This window comes from Panthera tigris, chromosome C2, assembly GCF_018350195.1.
Source record: "Panthera tigris isolate Pti1 chromosome C2, P.tigris_Pti1_mat1.1, whole genome shotgun sequence".
In the NCBI taxonomy this organism is placed as follows: domain Eukaryota; kingdom Metazoa; phylum Chordata; class Mammalia; order Carnivora; family Felidae; genus Panthera; species Panthera tigris.
Window position 1 is genome coordinate 54,775,417 of NC_056668.1, and position 17,501 is coordinate 54,792,917.

General features: G+C 40.9%; 1 protein-coding gene and 1 pseudogene across 1 annotated transcript in view; both read right to left on the reverse strand.

Annotated features, from left to right (window-relative positions):
* The window catches only part of MYH15 (myosin heavy chain 15), a 151,515-nt gene that overhangs the window by 24,671 nt on the left and 109,343 nt on the right, over positions 1-17,501 (reverse strand). Inside the window, exons 35-38 of the mRNA XM_007098585.3 lie at positions 9,777-9,969; positions 9,371-9,574; positions 5,435-5,560; positions 3,184-3,354 (exon numbers count right to left, since the gene is read on the reverse strand). Of these exons, the coding sequence (XP_007098647.2) occupies positions 3,184-3,354; positions 5,435-5,560; positions 9,371-9,574; positions 9,777-9,969 (694 nt within the window). The remainder of the gene's footprint in view (positions 1-3,183; positions 3,355-5,434; positions 5,561-9,370; positions 9,575-9,776; positions 9,970-17,501) is intronic.
* On the reverse strand, positions 401-626 carry LOC122230780 (annotated as a pseudogene).

The window sequence follows — 17,501 nt, forward strand, 5'->3', positions numbered from 1 at the left end:
GTAGCCTCTCAGGGAACACTGCCTTGCCAAAAGTGAGTTGGTGGGATTATGTGGGTCTATAAAAGGACTGTTTAAACCCTCATCCATGCAGAAGTGGTAAGTTTCCTGTGAGATTACAAAATTGCACACACCCCTGTGTATGATCATAGGTAAGTATACAGAGAATAAGCTATACGGGGCACACTTTAGGGATTAGGACAATGTACTACCTGATCTTAAGTTTCTTCCTCCATGTTCAGCCCTGACTCCCTGAAATCTGACCTTGAGTCTATGTGGCAGATATGTCCCACCCTGCCCGACAGCCCTGTTTTGTGGGAGGGCAGTAGTACGGATGGACAAGCTGCCTGTAGCCTCAAAGAGTCATACAGGCAAAGTTAGCATAACGTTCATTCGACAAACATTTTATGCCAACCACACACCGGACCCCAAGGCTAGGGAGACAGCAGTGAAAAGAACAAACAAAAATTTCTCCCGTATGTAAGCATATGTTTTAATGAGGGGAAACCCACAAAGTAAGATAGAGAATATGTTTGATGGTGAGATGTGATTTGGAGAAATAAAACAATTAGCAATAATCGTGCCTTAGATAAACCTCATTGGTGACAATACTGCCATTGTGCAAAGCTGGAGAAATAAAGCAGAAAGGGGTGTAGAGAGTTGATGGAGGAAGGGTGTTCCTTCTCTTCCTTTAGATGTCCATGCCTCTGTGGCTGCCTTTTTAAAATATATTTTTTAATGTTTTTTCAATTATTTTTTGAAGGAGAGAGAGATAGAGCATGAGCAGGGGAGGCGCAGAGAGAGGGGGTGGGGCACAGAATCTGAGCAGGCTTCAGGTTCTGAGCTGTCAGCACAGAGCCCAATGCAGGGCTCAAACTCACAAACGGTGAGATCATGACCTGAGCTGAAGTCGGAGGCTTAACCTACTGAGCCACCAGGAGCCCCCGCCTTCTTCTTGACACAGATGCCACCTTCTCAATGTGGCCTTTTTGACTACTCTTTTAAAATAGCAAAGTCCAATGCCCCAGGGCATGAATGTGCTTGGAATGTCTGACCCCATCTCTTACTCCCCCCCTCCCCTCCCCACTCCAGACACACTGCCCTTGTTTTTCCTCAGGGAGGGCAAGTCAGCAGGTATGCAAGTTCCTTGTGGACAAAGCCCGTTAAAAAATCTTCTAAACCCCTATTGTCTAGGAACTTAATACATAGTTCTATCAGTTGGGACATGAGACTATGAGGCGACCTTTTAAGGTTTTCTCATGTGTTCATGTATGTGTTTATGTCGATTAAAAAACCTCAGGGAAAATCGCTTTAATATATCAAATCCTAGACATCATATAATTTCACCAGTAAATATTCCGTTATGTAATCCTAACAGATTAGTATTGTGATTATGGTTTTAAGAAAATTAATCATAATTCCTTAGTATCAGCTGATATTTGGAAGCTTATTGCTACTGAGTTAGCATGGGTTCTAGGCTTTATGGTGGACAAACAGTAATTGGAAGCAAAATTAAAATCTTAAATTCAAATTGGAAACACCATTATCATTCATGTATTTTTTTTTTAATTAGGGAAAAAAGACATATTCTAAGTTCTTTAATTTTATGCCTATATGTTTTTTTCTCCTACTAAAAATCTTGGTTCTTATACAATCAAGATTAAATAATTATTGGTTAAAGAACTATATTAACCTTACTGATAGTGTTAATGATAAGATACTATTATTTGAGGGGTGCCTGGGTGGCTCAGTGGGTCAGCATCCCGCTATGGCTCAGGTCATGATCTCAATGTGTTCAAGCCCCACATTGGGCTTTGTGCTGACAGTGTGGAGCCTGCTTTGGATTCTCTGTCTCCCTCTCTTTCTGCTCCTCCCTCTTTCCCAAAAATAAATAAACATTAAAAACATTTTGTTAAAGATATAGTTATTTGGAACTACAAGTGCAGTTTGCTTTGATTTTTTTTTCTTTTGTCCTTAGATATATTCCATGAGGGATGTACAAAGCACTATGTTTAAAAGTCACTAGGAATAATTCTTCTGTGTATGTTTTATGCCCCTCAACTTGATATACAGTTAGCTTCAGTTGTTTCCATTTGTCTTAACATTTTACAGATTGATTTGTTTTATTCTGCTCTTTGATTTAAACGTGTTTTCTTTTACGTTATGAAGCATGTAAATGTTTTATATGATTTTGCAATCAAAACAACTAAACAAGTTTCATTCACAAGGTCTAAGTTTCATCTCTGTGTCTCCTCCTATGGCAGCTATTTTTATTAGTTTTTGTTTTATTCTGTCACCACTTCTTTTTGAAAATGCAAGCAAATGTGTATGTGCCCCTGTCTTCTATATTAACCCCCTCTTGCACAAAAGGGTGTAGACTCTACCTTTTCTCTGTGCCTTTTATCATCATCATACTGCTAGATGAGATCTCCAGAACATATTACAGAGCGCTCCCTCATTCCTTTTTAATCAGCATGATTATAAGGAGGCACCATAGATGTGCATTAGAATTCTATTGTATGGATATACCATAAATGTACAAAAGCAATTTTAAGAGGCCCTTCTGAACCATGAAGTCCCAGTCAAATATTCTTCCTATCCTTCTAGCATTTGTCATCCAACCTGTACATAGTCATTGAAATTGATCCAATAATTTAAAAAATCCTATTGTCAAGATAGATCTTCCTATTTATTGTCAAGCTCCCTGAAGGCAGGTGCTACATCATTTCTGTCAGCCCCTCCTATATCTTCACTAAGCATTTCTTGATCCTTGATTTACTTGTCCCCCTTCCCCCTTTCTCTGGATGTTAAAAAATGGGCATTCTCTGCAGAGGAAATAACAGGAACAGAGGCACAGAAGCAAGACTGCGAGGGTGTATCCGGAAATAGCAGGTAACCCTGGCTGTGGGGAGCCTAGAGTTGGTGTGGCTGAATGGGAAGAGATGCATTCTCACTTAACAGGAAGAGGGAGGCAGAGTTTATCCAGCCCAAGGAAAGTCTTAGTTGATGGCCCAAGGTCAAGCGAGAATGAATGAATATATTGAGATCTGACACTATTAGTGATCTAGAAGTGCTAACAAGAGAAGTGACGAGAGAGCTACAAAACATTTGGAATGCTATCCCAGGACTATAAGGCCTTGAATCAGAAGTTGTCATGACCTCATGATTATCCAGACAAATGCCTACCCTCGATTCTAGCTTCTGGATTTGCTTTCTACTCCCCATCAGGGCAGTCTGGTCAGCTTCATTCAGTCTTTTTTGTAAGTCTTTAATTGTCTGCTCCATATTCTTTCTCATCTTCTGCAAGTGGGCATTGGTGTCTTGCTCTTTCTTCAGTTCTTCTGTTATGTTTGCTGCCTAAAACAGAAAGAAAGGGGCTGTGATAAGCTGGCAGCCAGTTGACCTTCACATTTCTGCCCACAATCTTCGGGTCCTTATCTGACTAGTTATCATGACTTCCTCTGTGTCTCAATCTCCTCCCACTGCTCTGTCCCTAACCTGGGCCACCCTCAAGTTTGTTAATGATATGGCAATCCAGATGACATCAGCTACCAGGGAGACTGGGGCGAGGGGTAACAGAAACAGACCAGAGATCAACACCTGTATTGAAAGAAAGGTGACCAACTAACGCAACAGCTTTGAACTGAATAAAGCCCAGGACGCGTCCGATAACATCACACACCAGGAAAAGTATGGAAGGAGGCCCATGAAGATCTTTCACATCTCTCTTTTATAATTCTGTGATTCACAACAGCAAACAGGTTTAGGCTCCAGGAATTTGGCAGCTACAGATGCTCTCGGTGCCAATAATCTGGCACAAGGAAGGTTAATTCTTGTTTGTGAAGGCTGCTCTTGGCTTTGGCTATGTGTACAAGGGTTTGATGTCTCGATGAAATTATTAAGAACCGGTTCGTGAATCTCTCAGAGCATTTAATGTAGGAACACTGTCCTCCCAGCCAAAGATTCTCTGTCTATCAGGTTACCAACCATCTGTATAATTTAAGTGTGAGACGTCTGTGCAGATGGTGAGGGCAAAGAATGAATTATGGAGGCAACTCTGGGTTCTGCTATGTGGGGCTGGGACTCAGAGATGAACTATGTGAAAATTAGAAGGTGGGGGAAGAGGTAGTGAGTTCATTTTTCAACGTTGTCAAAAATCTTATAAAGGCACAGTAAAGCAGATAGTCTCCATAATGTGTGACTGCATACATTTCCCAAGCTGGAGTAGACACTCTTTTTATTCCTTTTTCTCTATGTGGATTTTCATAAATGTGAAACATATTATTTTTCTCTTGGCCATCAAACATGTTCAAGCTTTCACACACCTCTTTTCCATCAGAGAGCAGAAGTGCCTGCCTCGATACAAAATAGCTGAGTGACAGGCATGCTTCTCTATTCTTAGAGAGGGCTGGATTCTACAGTGACCTGGTACCCAGGATTCAGTGCAAAGGTTTTGTTTCGTTCCTCAACTGCCAAATAACTCAGGCAAATAGAGATACAAGCTCTTCCCCTCCTCTGAATTTTAAAATGACTAATATAAAATCTAATCGAGTATCTTGTCGTCCCAGTTCTGATATCCCCTTCATCATGAGGATCAGCTTCCATTCACATAGCAAAGGCAGGCTGCTGCACACAGTTGGGCATTTGCTGGACCACACGCACAGAGTCACAAGACAGGGATGGGGTGAGTGGAGGCTGCAATTAAGTCCCTGCTCTGCTCAGCAAGACTGGGACCTGCCAGGCCTTCCATCTCCCTCTGCTAATATTTGTGTTGAGTGTTGCCTTCTGGTCACTGTGCCCTTTGAGAGAAGTGCTACAGCTGTCCGCAGGGGGTGCCTGGCAGTGGGTCTTTTCCCGTTCCTATAAACTTTCAGTCAAGGCTGGCTGCCAATGCCGAGCTTAGTGCCATTTAGGAAAAGCACTCTCATCAACAATGTTAACCTTGCAAATAAAGAAACCCTGAAACCAGCCCTGAAACCCTTCTTTACCAACCTGATGGTGCTACTCAAGCAATAGTATGGGTTGGGGAAAATAAGTGACATAAGCTTTCTTTCCAGATCATCATGATAAAGCCATCACAGGCTCTAAGAAAATAGCGATTTGTAAGGACTCACAGAAGAATTGTTTTAGACTCTAGATATATTGATTCACAAGTGTAAAGTGGCTTAACTTTAAAAAAAAATCTCTTTCTTTCATGAGGTTTTGCTCATAGCAGTTCAACTGCTCCTTTTTATTGTCTGAGCTGTTTGGAAAGGAGGAGCTAATTGGCCTAATTTTTCAAAATGGAAACAGAGAGACACAGAGGGGTCAGTTACTCTCCTCCTGGCTATATGGAGAATCAATAGAATTCTTTTTGGCTGCAGATCTGCCTCTGCCCCTTGGCTACTGCCCCGTCAACTCTGCAAGATAGGAACGAGCAGTCAGTCAATGAACCCACCTCAGTGGCTGCCTTCTTGGCCTTCTCTTCTGCATTTTGACACCTCTGCACTGCCTCCTCAGCTTCTTTCTGCATCCTGGTAACATCAACTTCCAGCTTCTTCTTCTGGTTGAGGAGGCTCGTGTTCTAAAGCAAAGCAGCACTCTCATTAGGCAAGTTGAGACCAGCGATGCAAAAGCAAGCTGGCAGGTCGAGGACATGCAACAGGAATGGGCTCTGGCCGGGGGTGAATTCTGTTCTAAGCAGCCATAGTCAGTGAAGCAATATTTCCAACCCCAGGAAGCCACACTAGAAAACTCTCCTTTGCCATCAAAGGCATATTTGAATGGAAGGGATTTCATCCGTTAGACGTTCAATATTAAAGACCTAGCAGTTTGTCTGAATAAGAAAATAGAAATGGATCCAGGTAATCTACAAGCCCCAAACATGTGTTTGGTTTTCAACTTGCTGAGGAATATGATTTTCTGCCGTTTGTTCTTTGATGTTGTAGAAACAAGTGTTCCAGAGCACAAGTCGGGGTCAGTTGCAGATATGCGGGGAGCAGGAAGTTGGGGAATAAAAATCGGTTTCCAGCATGTTGCTCCAGGAAAAATAAAAACAAAAACAAAAATCCAATTTCCTCTTTATCTACCTCCCTTTCTATCTGACTTTGCAATGAGGAGGAGGGAAGTGTAGCTCAAATAAGCCTCAACCCCCAGGCCTTAGGAAGCCCCCCACCCCATGGGAGGATTATTGCTGTTCTGTGGCTGGTACTGTCCTAATTCTTTCTTTCCTGGGTTGTGACACTAGAGGCTGAGACTCCTTTTGCTGCTATTTGGTCCACGTTTGAAGCACAGCTTTTCTGAGGGTGTGAAACCTTAGCACAGAGAATGTATATAAAAAGCACAGGCTTCCTATTTTTGATTTCTCTTCATTGTCCTTTCACTTTTCTCTAGCTAGTGCCTTTCTCAGTGGCAGGATTGTACCTTAGAAATAGAAAGAAAGATATTCCAGCCTCACAGGTTCTGTCCTGCTTCTTCAATGGCATGAAGCATCTTCATCAAGGCTTCCATGCTCTGTCCTCACAGACAGCTAGGTTCTGTGCTCCCACCCCTGCCCCAGGATTCTCCCTGGTAGTGGTCATGGTGGTGGGGATAAGTGTACCTTACTGGAATGTTTTCTGGATCCTCACTGCACTAACTCCATAGAAACTCTTTCTTTGTAAAGGAAAGTACAAATATAAATGCCAACTTGTTTGTACCTAGAATCATTTAAAATCTGCTAAGGAGATAATGGCCAAAATCTTTTTAAGCTGACTCTTTATTTGGTTCTTTTTGGGAGGAAGGGGGTTAGGTGGTATTGTGCAAAAGAGCAATCCAGATTGTCACAGTTCAGGTTTGAAAAAGAACACATGTAATCAGCCAAGGATAAGTTTGGCCTTGTATGTTTATTCTAGGCTTAGAGGTCTGGGAATGCAGAAGGAACTAAGAAGGTTCCATAAAAGATTCATTATTCTATCAAAAGATTGACAGCAGTCTATTAATTGCAAGGCGTCTCCACATGATTAAGGTTGGGGAGAGGTTCTTGTGAGCAATGTAGTATCACCTAGATATGCTGGTCACAGGGTAGCTTCTGGACCACCAGCATCATCTGAGTATTTGTTTGATTCTTGGGTCCCACTGCAGAGATTCTGATTCAGTAGGTCTGAAATGAGATCTGAGAATTTGCACTTTTGTGTTAATTTCTGTTACACACCTAAATTTTTCAGAAATTACACTCTAGAGATCAGGTCTCCATGGCCTAATTTTCTTTTCATTTTTTTTTTTTTTTCAAATTCATCTCCTCTTCTCTATGTCTGTTTTTGCTCTGGTTGATGTCCTCATCTCTCTCTCTAGGCTAGTGGTTTTTCATCATATTGGGACCCACTGGTGCATTATCAGTTATAATATGCATGGCAAATGATTTATTACCAATAGCTATTAAGTACTACAGATAGATGATTACTTTTTAAAAATTCAATATCCTACTTTATAAGAATGCTGCTCATTGTATTTACATAAGCTTTCTTGAGAGAGAAAGAAAATGTTGAAGCGAGTTAGCTTGCCGGGAATTATGCAAAACATACAGCCTATTTGTTCCATATCACATGATATCTAAATAGGGTTGTGTCATGCACAATGTTTTGACGGACACAAAAGTCAAACTGTAAGCAAAAACTAATTGCAATGCTTCCCAGCTGGTACATCACTGGCTGATCCTTCCTTTTTTTAGCATTTCTCGGTGGGGGCACAATTGGCATTCTGGGAAGGGCAATTCTTTGTGAAGTGGGATTATCCTGTACCTAACACAGATATTAGTATCTCTGAACCCTGCCCACTAAATGCCAGAGGCACTTTCCAGTCACTGTGGCAACCACAATGACGTTTCTAAATACTCCACGGTATGGCAGTTCTGTCTATAGTTGTTTTAATCCACCATTCACAGCAATCACCAGAGTAAACTTCCTAAAATGAAAATCTGATCATTTCACTCTCAGCTACTCAAAATTCTTCAGTGGATCCCCATCCGCTGCAAGAAGGAATTCAAACTGCATTAGCTTCAGACTCAAGGTTCCTGGGGACCTGGCTCTCCCTGCCTCTTAGCATCATTTCTCTGATCTCTCCTACCCCTACCCCACTATGCTCTGTGAGTACAGCAATTTCCCTCAGCAGCCCACATCTCCTCCTCCCCCATGCTTTGTCCTCGGCTTTTCTCTCTACCTGACAGGTTGCTTATGTGTCCTTTATGACTCTGATTGAGCACATTGTGTATCTAGCTATGCCTAGGACTGTCAGGGAAGGCTTTCTGTAGGGATGTGCTTGCTCTAACACTATACTCCAGCAGCGCATTGAGTTCCTTACTTGGCTCTTCACTTTTTTAGGACAATGGAGACATTCTGCACGTACACCTCATACAACTGCTCAGGTTATGGCGGGTGCCCTATAAATGTTGAACGATCCATTTAGTATACACGTTTATCCTAGATGCTGTGGTTTCCCCTGATTCTATGAGAATGGCAAACGATCTAAGAATCCTTGCTTCATGTCACTTATATAACCTTCCATGGGGAGCCAGAGTCCTGACAGCTCATATCTGTCAGCAGTCACTTAGAATTGTTAGAAATCTCCTGGCTCTGAGGCAGGAGATTTTTTTTTTTAATCCTTGGAGAACATGTGACTTGGAGGGAACAGAAGAAACAGGCAAATGGTTCTGGTACACTAGGGAATGTTCAGCTCTCCCCAGCTTACTGGCTGTCAATGTCCTGAGAGTCCATTCTTTTGGACTTAGTGTTATGGATAATATTGTGTCCCCTCCAAAGGAGATAGGCTGAAGTCTCTAAATGTGATCTTATTTGGAAATAGGGTCTTTACAGAGGTAATCAAGTTGAAACAAGGTCATTAGGAGGTGTCCAAATCCAATATGACTGATGTCCTTATGAAAAAGGGAAATTGAGACACAAATACTAACAGAGAAAAGATGATGCTAAGACATATAGAGAGATTTCCACGTGAAGGCAGAGGATTGAAGTGATCATCTATAAGCAAACGAACACCAAAGATTGCCAAAAATCACCAAAAGCTAGAAAAACGCAAGGAAGGATTGACCTATGAGAGTCAGAGGGAGCATGGCCCAGCCAACAACTTGGTTTCCATCTAGTGTTGAATACTGTAAGAGAATAAATTTCTGATGTTTTAAGCCACCCAGTTTGTGGTCCCGAGTGATAGCAACCCTAGGAACTTACTACATTTGGGAATGAATGAAGAGTGTGCCCACTGCTGCCAAAGGCTCTCTTTATGCCTCATATGCCACATCCATTGCCTGACATGGCAACTATTATGGTCCAAAGCTGAACAATGTGTGGAAACCATTGCCTTCATCCAGCTAATACAGCTCATAGGGAGAGTTTATGGGCCTCACCTGGATGTGGAAAAGATTGATTTTCTCTGTGGCCTGCAGGAGCTCTTCCTCCGCCAACTTGCGCCCACATTCCGTCTGTTCATACAAGGACCTCAGCTCCTCTAGCTCAGACTGGACAAGAGAGTTGTGCCTCTCAGCCACAGCCACCTGCTCCTTCAGCTCACTGTTCAGGCGTATGCTGTCATCTAGCTGCACCCGAAGGTCCTGTGAGAGAAAACACAGGCCTGGGGCACAGATTGCTGAGTTCAATGGGATATGCACCTGCATGCATGCTCTAAGCAAAGCTCGCCAATTTAAGTGTGTTCCTGCTTTCTTGAAGGATTAGATTTGTTGTCCTTACTTTTATTTCTCAGCACAATCTGTCTCTTGGTTTGCTTATTCCCTGCCCTTATATCGCAATTTGTACCTGGATTTGGATCTGAAGCTGGCCCAGGGATTTGGTTGTCTCTGACACCTGTCGGTTGGCACAGCTAAGCTGGAGTTCCATCTCACTGAGGTTCCCTTCCACATTCTTCTTCAGCCGTGTCGCTTCAATTCTGCTCCTAGTTTCAGAATCCAGACTAGACTGCAGGGAGTCAATAGCGCATTGCTGATTCCTCCTAATTTTAGAATAACATTTAAGAGAAAAAAAAATCATGCACCCAAATTAAGAAAGGTTACCTGCTGTGCACATAATAGTTTAGGAAACATAAAAAATTAAAATTCAAGAAAAATTCTGGGTAATTAACAAAATGAGTCTAAGGGGTTGTCATTTTAAAAAACATAGAGGTTGAAGGGTTAGGTTAGTGAGCATCATAATAGATTAAGATTCCCAGGCCAGCTTTTCTCAAGAATCAAGGAAAGTATCAGAGAGGATCTTTGTGAGGCCCTTATGTCCAGTGGGACAGACTTAGCCTTACCTAAGACCCCTTAAGGGAAGGCATAGAGCAAACATCTAGATTTCCGGCAGTGGCTAAGGAGGAAGGAAGGATACTCTTCCAGACAGCTATAATATTTAAACTACTTTCAGTGGTAAAACATATCTGAACAAGGCAAGAAAGAGCCACCCAGGCTTAAATCCCAAGGACAAGCAATATTGCTCTAATGGCCTATTGTTGCTTAGCCCTTCTAGAATAGCATGGTTATCTTTCTGTAGGAGTTGGAGTACAGTCAAGGGTAGGCTGAGAAGACCAACTGCTGTGTGAGGATTGAGTTGCTTCAATATTCCTCATGACAACAAAAACCCTACACTGAAACTATATTTGCCAAGTGATAGAAGCTTAGACAATAGATGTGTGTTGAGGGAAACAATGAAAAAATCTAGGGAACCCATGGCAATCATTTCCCAGCCTTCCTGCAGTCAGTTTGGAATTATGTGACTGAATGCTGACCACTGGATCATGGGCAGAAACATTTGTAGGCCTTGCCCATACAACATTTTTACTTGTATAATCCAGTACTCCCCTCTTCCTCATCTATGGCAAACTTGGTGGCCACTTTTGGAAGACTGTGGCACCACAAGATGGAAGGAAACTGGGCTCTTGAATGGCTTTGAAGAATAGTGGCTCACTCTATAGCCTAACCTACACTGGACTCAGACACAAAACAAAGATGAACTTTGATAGTTTTTAAAAAAATGTTTTTTAATGTTTTTTAATTTATTTTTGAAGGAGAGAGAGAGACAGAGCATGAGTGGGGGGAAGAGCAGAGAGAGAGGGAGACACAGAATTCGAAGCAGGCTCCAGGCTCTATGCTGTCAGCACAGAGCCTGATGCGGGGCTCGAACTCACAAACCATGAGATGATGACCTGAGCCGAAGTCAGATGCTCAACCGACTGAGCCACCCAGGTGCCCCGAACTTTGACAGTTTTGAGTCAAGATCTGGTGTTTGTGAGCCAGGATGGTTTAACTGCTATAACTAACACCCCCCACCCCAGGATTAAGCTCACCCTGTGAAATAGGACTTAGTGCTGAACAGGCAAAACAGACATGGGAAGAGCCTTCCTATTCTTTATCATAGAGCCCATTACCAGAAATAGCAAAAATGTACTCATCTTGGATCATAATTATGTTCTGCATTGAAATAGCATTGAATATGTGTCCTGAACTCTGAGGCCAATCAGGAAGGCATATAGCCCACATGGGATAGTTGTGTGGCTCAGGTTTCTAATTGGGTAACAGGTGGAGGGGCTGCTTTTCATGACCAGTTGTCTCCCCATTGGTAGGTGAAAATCTCACAAGTACTTATGGAAATGTATGGGAGAATGTAAAGCCCAGAGTTAGCACCTCTTCTGTGCTAACCTTATGTCCCTGGCCCCCACAAATTGAGATCAGCCTCTCATGACTAACCTTGGTTGTGGGCTTTTGTTCAGCTTCCAGGTCATAATCCTACAGGAATACCAGTACATAAAGTTAATCCAGACTGTTATAGCTGAATATGTACTTCCCCATTTATATATTGAAGCCCTAAACCCAAGTACCTCAGAATGTGACTATCTTTAGAGACACGGCCTCTACAAGAGGTGATTAAGGTAAAATGAGGCTATTGGGTGAGGCTTAATTTAATCTGATTAAGAGAAAATTTGGACACACACAAACACATCAGGGATTCACATGCACAAAAGAAAGATCATGTGAGGACATGACAGGAGGGCGGCCATCTGCAAGCCAAGGAGAAGCCTCAGGAGAAACCAAACTTGCCAACACCTTATTTTGGACTTCCAACTTCCATAATAGTGAAAAAATAAATTTATGTTGTTTAAGCCACCCAGTCTGCATTTCATTATGGCAGCCCAAGCAGACTTATACAGTGACTCATACTATCAACATCACTAAAAGCTTTAAGACACTTTTTTGTTTTATATTGGGGAAACTCACTTTTGCCACAGCTGACTCTCCTTATACAGGAACACTAAAGCATCCCTAGCTTGGTATCAAAATCCTTTATACAGACATACATTCTACTTAAGCAGACAATGTTTCAAACTGCACTTTTACACAGTTGTTTATGAATCTTCATGAGTGCCTGCAGACAGTAGAAAGTGCTATGGTTTGAGAGGCTTGGATATGATACAGGCTTAAAGAATGGCCTCTAGACAATCAACACATTTCATGCATAGTCAATAAATCTTTAAAATGAAAACTCTTCCAAGTACATTTAAAAAAAAAAATGAAGCACTCAGGACCAGGACCATATAGTAAGAAGTTCTTTCATTCCCCCTGCCCCCATCCTGACATGAAATGCAGTTTGAAAAAGAAAACCAGATACAAAAAAAAAAAAAAAAAAAAAGAAAGAAAGAAAGAGAGAAGTCAGTAAAAAAACTTACAACTTAAGGGAAACCATTGACAAAACAAAAAGGCAACCTACTGAATGGGAAAAGATATTTGCAAATAACATATCCAGTAAGTGATTAATATCCAAAATATATAAAGAACATATACAACTCAACACAAAAAATAACAGTAATGCTAATAATATGATTAAAAATGGGCAGAGGACCTGAATAGACTTCTTGCCAAAAAAGACACAGATGGACAACAAACACATGAAAAGATGCTCAATATCACTCATCATCAGGGAGATGCAAATCAAAACCACAATGAGATGTCACCTCACACCTGTCAGAATGGCTAAAATCAAAAACAAAAAATAATGAGCATTGGTGAGAATGTGGAGAAAAAGGAACCCTCAGGCACTGTTGATGGGAATGCAAATTTGTGCAGTCCCTATGAGAAACAGTATGGGTGTTCCTTAAAAAATCAAAAATAGAATTACCATATGATCTAGTAATTATACTACTGGATATTTACTCAACAAAAACAAAAACACGAATTCAAAAAGATACGTGCACCCCTATATTTACTGTAGCATTATTTACAATAGCCACATCATGGAAGCAACCTCAGTGTCCATCGATAGATGAATAAAGAAGATGTGATATAGACTTCCAGAGAAGATGGCAGAATAGGAGGACCCTAAGCCCATCTCATCCCCTGGATACAATTAGATAATACCTATATCAGTGTAAATAAACCAGAAAATATCACAAAGACTGGCAGAGCCAACTCTCCACAGCTAAAATTAGAGAAGAGACAACAATGAAGGCAGTAAGAAGGGTGGAGACGGAGACATGGTCAAGAGCTAAATGGACCAATGGGATCGTCCATAGGAGTGAGACACATAGAGTTGAGGGAAACAGCTCTTCACACCAAGCACCCCAGGCACTAGGAACCCATACAGGGAAGGCAAACCCTATAACCTCTGCCTATGAAAATAAGAAGGGCCTGGCCTCACAAGTTCCTACAATCAGGCTTAACACCTGGAACTTTAAAAGTCAACGGGATGGCCTCTGAGAGAGCAATAGGAAACTGAACCCCATCCTTAAAGACATAGCATGACAAACAGTCCCTCAGAGATACAGCATAGAGGTAGCATTTTGAAAAATTCCTAGGATATATGGGAAGATTTATTTACTAATCTTCATAAGGCCACTACTTTCAAGAGTAGGAGATGTAACTGACTTTCTTAACACATAGAAACAAATACAGAGAGTTAGACAAAATGAGGAAAAAGAAAAATGTGTCCCAAATGAAAGAGCAGGATAAAAATCACAGCAAAAGAGCTAAATGAAACCAAGATAACAAATGCCTGAAAGAGAATTTAAAGCAATGGTCATAAAGATACTCACTGGACTTGAGAAAAGAATGTAGGAGCTCAGTGAGGCCCTCAACAAAAATATAGAAAACATACAAAAGAACCAGAGATGAAGAACTCATAACTGAAATTTAAAATACACTAGATGAAAGGATAGAGGAAGCAGAAGAACATATCGTCAACCTGGAAGACAGAGTAATGCAAAGCAATCAAGCTGAACAGGAGAGAAAAAAATAATAAAAACTGAAATTAGACTTAGGGAACCCAATGATACCATCAAACACAATAAGATTTGCATTGTAGGGACTCCAGAAGGAGAAGAGAGATAAAATGGGACATAAAGATTATTTGAATAAATAATAGCAGAAAATTTCCTAAATCTGGGGAAGGAAACAGAAATCCAGATCCAGGAGGCAATGGGAGTCCCCAGAAGAATCAACCCAAGGAGGTCCACACCAAAACTCATTGTAATTAAAATGGTAAAAAGAAATTATAAACCATTTTAAAAGCAGAAAGAGAAAAGAAAACAGTTATATACAAGGGAAACTGCATAAGGCTATCAGCTACTTTTTTAGCAGAAACTTTGTAGGCCAGAAGGGAGTGGCATAATACATTCAGTGTGCTGAAAGAAAAAACCTGTAACCAAGATTCGATCCAGCAAAGATATCATTCGTAAGAGAAGGAAACTTAAAAAGGTCCCAAACAAAAGTTACAGGAATTCAGGACAACTAAACCAGCCCTACAAGAAATGTTAGAGACTTTTTTTAAAAGTTTATTTATTTGAGAAAGAGAGCCCAAGCAGGGAAGGGGCAGAGAGAGAGAGAGAGAGAGAGAGAGAGAGAGAAACAGAATCCCAAGCAGGGGGAGCCTGACACAGGGCTCAAACTCACGAACAGTGAGATCATGATCTGAGCCAAGATCAAGAGTCAGAACCCCAACCAAATGAGCCATCCAGTTGCCCCAGAAATATCAGAGACTTTATGAGTAGAAAGACTTTAAGTAGGAAGAGTAAGAAAAGTAGGAAGCAGAAAAGCAGTAAAATTAAGTATATTTATAAAAATCAGTTAAAGGACTCACAAAATAAAAGGATGCAAATTATGACACCATATACCTAAAATATGGAGGGTAGAAGAGTAAAGAATGGGTTCAAACTTATGGGACTGCTAAATGGATGCTATATATAAATCACAAATCAAAAACAAGTAATAGATAAGCAAAGAGAGAGAAAGAGAGAGAAAGAGAGAAAGGAATCCAGGTATATCACTAAAGAAAGCCTGCAAACCGTGAGAGAAAAGAGCAAGAGAAGAAATGAACAGAAGAACTACAAAAACACCATAAAACAAGTAACAAAATGGCAATAAGTATACACCTATCAATAATTACTTTGAATATAAATGGTCTAAATGCTCCAAACAAAAGACATAGGGTGACCAAATGGATAAAAAAGCAAGACCCACCTATTTGCTGCCTGCTGGAGACTCATTTCAGACTGAAAGACTGAAAGATAACATCCCTATGTTTATTGAGGCATTATTTACAATAGCCCAGTTATGGAAGCAGCCCAAGTGTTCATCAATAGAGAAATGGATAAAGAAGATGTAGTATATACATATGTATATACGTGACACATTTTATGTATTTATATATGAATATTACTCAGCCATAAAAAAGAGTGGAATTTTGGATGGATCTAGTGGGTATACTGCTAAATGAAATAAGTCAGAGAAAGATAAATACCACATGATTTCATTCAGATGTGGAATTTAAGAAACAAAACACACCAGCAAAGAAAAAAAGAGACAAACCCAAAACCAGACACTTAACCATAGAAGACAAACTGATAGTTACCAGACAGGAGGTGGGTAGGGGAACAGGTGAACTAGGTGAAGGGAATTAAGAGTACACTTATCATAGTCAGCCCTGAGTTGTGTATAGAATTATTGAATCACTATACTGTACACCTGAGATGAAGATAACACTGTATGTTACACTTTTTTTCAAATTTAGAATTAAAAAAAAAAATAACATTAAAACTTGTAAAAGTTATAATGACTTTAAATGGAAAGTCAATTCATTAGGTCACTTTTTTTCTCCTGCGATATTGTTTACCTGTATCAGAGAAATGTGAGATTTTCCTTAATTCTAATACATATAATTTCAATTTAAAATGATTAGCAAGGTATTTTCCTAACCAAATACCATGCCTGAGTGTGAAATCCTATTTCTTGAAGACATGCTAAAATATTTTCCTTAGAAATGAGAAGAGACTTAAACACATTCTTCTGGCAGAGACTCAGACAATAACTGAAATTAAGTTTGATGGTGCTTATAAATTAAGACCATGTGTGAAATTTGACATCACTGAGTTTTGAGGAACAGGCCAAATGGAAGGAAAACATGATGGAACATTAAAAATAATGTGTAGACCCCTAAGGCTATAGAGGCCAGGGTTGGGCAAACTAGAAGTTATAGGCCAAATCCAGCCATGACCACTTGATTTCCTATCGTGTACAACTGCTTTCAAGCTACATTGCAAAGTTGAGTAGAGATAGAGACCCTATGGCCTACCTGCAAAGCCAAAAATATTTGCCATTGATGCTGCTCCAATGCTACCCCAAAATACGGCACCTTGGCATATTAAATATCTTAAGCTTAAGGAATTTGAGAAAACAATGGAAGCAGGAAGATCAATCTAAATTCTGCCCTTTTTCCCTGAATCCAGGAGATAAACCTCCCTCGTGAAAGATACCCTCCCCTGTACAGAAGGAAGGGAGACATCCTTGTTACCAAAGAGTAAATTTAGGGCCAAGAAGGCTGTCTAAACAAACCTTGTTAATTCTTCAGCATTTAAGCTACCACAAGCCCAAATCCCTGTGCCTTATCAATTCTTCACAAGTTTATTGTTTGTCTAAAAGGTATAAAACTTCCTGCTCTGGTTGTGTCCCCCCAGTCTTCATTCTTTTGTGAAAGCTCCCATGGAGATTAAAAATTCAATAAAACATGTAGACTTTTCTCCTTTTAAACTGTCTTAAGTCAGTTTAATTCTTAGGATCAGTCACAGACCTAAAGAAGGTAAGGAGAATTTTTTTCTTCCCTACACTATCTCATCCTCTACAGAAAATTTGTTTAACCCTTGCAGAGGCGATCAAACCAAAGCAAGCTTTGGACTGCAGGACTTTCAGTCCCTCCTTCCCAAGACCGTCAGCAGCACCTCTCTGGCTGTGCCTGAGAGAACACAGGCTGGGTCCATCCTGGCCCTCGGCCAGTGACAAGACACTCCCATACTTCAGCATTTCCCTGAACACCCTGAGTTGGAGGAGGTGGCCTCTGTGAACACCTGTGGACATCTGTGGCCTCTGAAAATTCAGGACCCACCTGACCGACTTGTTTTCAACCCAGTTCTGAGTCTTGTGGCCAAACTGGACGCAGGTGACAGGTAGGGCCACCAGTTGGCCTTCATGCTAACTGCCATTATGCCTCCTTTTCTGTATCCAGGAT